This window comes from Epinephelus moara, chromosome 20 (assembly GCF_006386435.1).
Source record: "Epinephelus moara isolate mb chromosome 20, YSFRI_EMoa_1.0, whole genome shotgun sequence".
Lineage (NCBI taxonomy): Eukaryota > Metazoa > Chordata > Actinopteri > Perciformes > Serranidae > Epinephelus > Epinephelus moara.
This window is the reverse complement of record NC_065525.1, coordinates 44,778,836-44,783,744: the sequence shown is the minus strand read 5'-3', so window position 1 is coordinate 44,783,744 and position 4,909 is coordinate 44,778,836. Positions and strand designations below refer to the sequence as shown.

The 4,909-nt window shown below is 44.4% G+C and overlaps 1 protein-coding gene across 6 annotated transcripts in view; it reads right to left on the bottom strand.

Moving 5' to 3' along the window:
- aass (aminoadipate-semialdehyde synthase) overlaps positions 1-4,909 on the bottom strand; it is a 50,208-nt gene that overhangs the window by 34,889 nt on the left and 10,410 nt on the right. For all 6 annotated transcript variants that reach the window (XM_050072851.1, XM_050072854.1, XM_050072852.1 and 3 more), the window contains 2 exons: positions 1,528-1,606; positions 678-805 (listed from right to left, as the gene is read on the bottom strand). In XM_050072851.1, coding sequence (XP_049928808.1) covers positions 678-805; positions 1,528-1,606 — 207 coding nt within the window. The remainder of the gene's footprint in view (positions 1-677; positions 806-1,527; positions 1,607-4,909) is intronic.

Here is a 4,909-nt window from a genome sequence, read left to right as displayed (position 1 = left end):
TCATGTGACTGCAGTTGCTTCACATCCAGGTCGGAACACCTTCTCACCACAAACCAACCGCACCAGAGTTCCTTTGGAACCAGACTGAGACCACCTCTTCAAGAAGGTCTCAGTCTGGTTGTTTTGGTGTGTTCACACCTGAGTGTGATTGCTGTGTTCACACCTGCACAAACGAACCGCACTGAGGGGGCAAATGAACTTGAGTTTGATTGAACCAAACAGAGCAGGTGTGAAAGCAGCCTTAATGTAGCGTTATGTTAGCTACAAAGTTCATGTCAAGAAACTGTTGTCATAGAAACAAAACCCACCCACTTTATAAACCAAATGATTCATCATTCATAGAAAATAATCAGCACACTGTTCGATAACATAAATGATTGTCAGTTGCAACAAAAGTATTTTTTCATTGCTGACTATTCTACATGTTGTTATGTGAAGGATTATTGATCAGATAGATGTATTGGTTCATTCTCTGCAAGGTCATCTGAGCCAGACTGTGATGAAAGTCACAGCTGTGTGAATGCTGCCACGTGGCACCTGCTGAAACACCAACACAACCAGCAGCTGTTTACTGCTGACGACTGAAATAGAGGACGAGGCCTCTCAGTGACTGACAGGAGCAGGTGGGAGTTTTGTAACTGGTGGTGGGGTGGTGGGTTAGAAGCTGGTGGACTCACGCTGGTCCTGAAGTGTGAGGTGTAAAGTTCCGGGTGGTCCTCGTACTCCATGGGGTCATAAAAGCCGTCGCTCTTCCTCACCAGGTGGTGATGTCGGCTCAGGACGGTGGCGTAGACTTTGGTCATATCTGACAAGAAAACAACAGCATACTGTTAATGATCATGTGTGCACTTCTTACACTATCATACAACATGCACGCTGATCCTAATAACAGGCACACACAATAACAGGCACATCCTGTTTGTCAGGTATTCCTCTCAGGGAGGCGTTACAGATCTGTCCATCTCAGGGATGAGAATCAGGAGCAATCAAAAGCAGGGTTTTTACTTGAAGGGTCTCAGTACTTTTTCCACCCCTGCTTACATCTGATCCACCTAACAACATTTATCACACACTACAGGCAGCTGCTGTTCGTCTGCTCTAAACTCACAAAGTTCACTTTACTCAGATCATAAACATCTTAGTTATGGCTGCAGATAATCAAACTTTGAGGCTGATGGTTTTGTCAATTGATCCATTTGTTCTCTGAAGAGGCGAAATCAGCTCCTGCATCATTTTCCTGTTTGTTATTTTCTTGTGCGGTTGCTACAGTTACACAGCAAGCAGATCACACACACACATCTGTACAAGATATGGTACAAGACACAAATGTGACCTTCGATGTTTTTACATGTAATGTCCCTCTGCAGCTCTGCAGCACTCACTGTGTTGCCTCTCTTAACTCCCAGCATGCAGTGAATGAACACTGAATGTCCCACCCCTCACTGTGATCGGCCACCAGTATGTTGAACACGACGCACGTCACATCACATTAAAACAAGCACAAAGACAAACACAGGAGTTTCCTACCTCCTGTTTGAGAGACCTCCTTTAACTCGTGAGGTTCAACGTATTCAACAGGAAGCTCGTTCAGGATGTCTTGGGCTCCCTGCAGGAAGAAATGAGGAGAATGAGGATTTCTGAAGCCACTGAGTGTTTTGTTTTGGGTTTAAATGGATAGTTGGGATCTTTTGAAGTGGGGTTATATAAGCTACTTACCCAGAGTCAGTGTATTACCTACAGTAGATGTTGGTCAGCGAGCCTCCAGCTTGAAGAAGCAGGCAGGAGTACTGAAACAGAAGCTCAGCCAAGTGCTATGGTGGATGGGTAAGTAATTAAAGGTATTTTAGCCACCAAAAATAATCAGTATCAGTTGAAGTGTACGCTCTATTGATGGTATTTTCTCTGCTTTACTCTACCATCAGACAGGGACTTCAGACAGTGATTTCCGACGGGGAACTGAAGCTGTTATATCGCTCTCCTCAAAGCCAGACTCCATTGAGAAAAACAGTGATTTAAAAATCGCTGATTTTAAATCACCAGCTGCTGGTTGACTGCTGCCGTGATCAGTTAGCTTGTTTGTGTCATTGTGTGACTTTAGTGTTTAAAAGGGTTAGTTTGGATTCACCAAAGTCAAACAATATCACAAACTAGCTAACTGATCACAGCAGCAGTAGACCAGCAGCTGCTGTATCGAGCAAGCTAAAATGACTGTTTTTGTCAATGGAGTCTGGTGGGCATGAAGAAAGCGTAGATGTACTGTAGAACTGAAGCTGTTTAGGGCTTCCCCGTCTGAACAGGCTGTCTGACAGTGAGGTAAAGCTGTGAAAATACTCTCAATATAGCGTACACTTAACAGTGGAGAAAACAGTGTGTTTATTTAGCCAGTGAGACAGATTTCACATGATTACTCTATGTACCGTATGTGACATCCTACTTTAAATAAGGAAGTTTTGTCCTAACTTTTTCAACATCCTATGACCTATTAAAAGTATATATATAGATATACAAGAGTAGCGCCCGACCTGGTGTTTTCCAGGTGGTTAAAGACGCGGCATGTATACGGCCCCTTATAGTTAGATAAAGGTCTGTTTTTAAAGTCATCATTTTTCTTAGAAATATAGTAATAATAAACTCTATTGATATTGCACCTTTCCAAACACAGTTACAAAGTGCTGCACAATAAAACACAAGGTAAATGAAACCTACTCTGAAACACTGATCAGTTTCATTGATCAGTTTCAGAGGTGTTTAAACCATAACTTCAACAGATACCAGTTCTTACACCTTTTACCTTCCATAATGTCATAACACTGTATTTATGCTGTTTGTTTTCATTCAAAGACACAGAAACACTGAACTCCAATTTGATGTTATTTTATTATGACCAATGATGGTATAATCAAATGTGATTGGAATTGACGGGAAAACCTGAGCACCAGGAGAAACCCCCACATAAATGTAATATGGGAGCTACTGATGCCCAGCCTGAGCTGAACAATCAGCAGCCTCCATTTCTTCCTCCATCTTCTCATCTCCCCTTGCTTTTGCTGCCTTCTGCTGCATTTTGGTTTTCAGTTGTTGCAGCTGGGTCTCTCTGTCGTCAGAAGACCTCCTTGGAAACAACAAGAAGCGTTTCCTCTTATTGTTAATAAACAAGCAGAGGTCCTCCAGTTCTGCCTTGTCGGCGATCAGCTGTGCCACCTCTCTTTCCCAGCTCTGCTGTTTCTCAGTCAGGTGCTTTGTGATGTTCTCCAGAGCAGTGTTCTTATCCTGCCAGGATGTCTGGCTCTGGAGGAGTTGGGCATCTTTACCGGTCAGCTCTTCTGCTGTCTCAGACAGCTTTTGAATGAGGCTACCGTTGTCTTCGGTGAGATGGAGGATCTCAACGTCTTTCTGCCTGATTTCTGCCTAAAATTTGACCCTTAATTGGGTCTGCTGTGACTCCCAGCTCTGTTGACTTTCTTCAACCTCTTTGTAGAAGTTGTCCATCAGAGTCTGGAGTTTCTCCTCCCAGGCCGTCTGGCTCTGGAGGAGTTCAGCAGCTCTAGAGGTCAGCTCTTGCGTTGTCTCTGCGAGTTTTTCAACGAGACAGTTGTTATCCTCGGTGAGACGCAGGATCTCAAGGTCTCTCTGATGGATTTGCTCTTCCATCAGAGAGACCTTGATGGTGAATTCATTCACCTGTGTCTCCCATTTCTTGTCTTTTTCTTCCATGTCCATTGTGAGTTTCTCACTCAGAGCCTCATATTTCGCCTGCCAGGCTTCCTCGTTCTGCTGGAGAGCAGCATCTTTGCAGCCTCATACTTTGCGACCATCTCCTCAAATCGCTGCTTGCTCTCTTTCTCTTGCCGTGCAAGCAGCGATTTGAACAGAGTAACCATCTCCTCAAATCGATGCTTGCTCTCTTTCTCTTGGTGTTGGAGAGACAATGTAAGCTCGTAGTTCTCTGTTTCCAGCTCACAGACTCTCTCGGCGTGTTTTTTGCATTCTGAGCTGAGCCCCCTGTCTCTGGCCTCGAGCAGCTCCTCAAGACGCTTGATTTGATCCTTCTTCTTCTTGATGATGTGGCAGAACTTCTGGTGTTCCGCGTCATCAAGGTTTCCCCAAGAGGCATTGTTGTGCTGGTGGTAGCGATGTCTGGGAGGTCCACAACGGCCCGCAGCATCACCAGCTGGTCTCTGTCTGTTGTTCGTTCTTCTGTCCATCATTATGTGTATTGATGGCCAACGGACTGCTTGTCTCAGGAATAGTCACTGTGTGTGTAAGATTGTCTGTGTAATAGACTCAGTACGCGACACGCGTGTGTGACTGAAATTATGTGATCTCCTGGGCTACTTAGCAGTTTCAATTCCTCTGATCTTTTGAACCCTTTGTTACACTTCGGCGCACGGAACACTGATGACATTTGTTTAGATTTTGTTTATTTTTATTTTTAAATCTTCTTGACACACTGACATGAAAACACGTTAAAAAACACGTGAAAGATGAACAGGAGAACCTCTTTGGAACCCCTCTGAAGGAACAGATCATTATAGAGGCACAGTGTGTAACGTGTGTGTGCTCATTAACACGGTGCAGTGTTGTGACACTCAGCTTTCATTAAGAACATCGAGGTCAACTGGCCACTGTCCTGTGTTTGACCCTCAGGTTAATGTCAACATGTGGAGTTTGACTGTACTCATTTCTGACACTCTGTGTGTGTGTGTGTGTGTGTGTGTGTGGGAGTTTGACTGTACTCATTTCTGACACTCTGTGTGTGTGTGTGTGTGTGTGTGTGTGTGTGTGTGATAATGAAGTGAGAACGCAGGGTTACTCGTGGTCTCTAAAGTCTCCAAAAGTAGATCAGGAGCTAGAGCCTTCAGCTATCAGGCTCCTCTCCTGTGGAATCATCTTCCTGTTACGGTCCGGG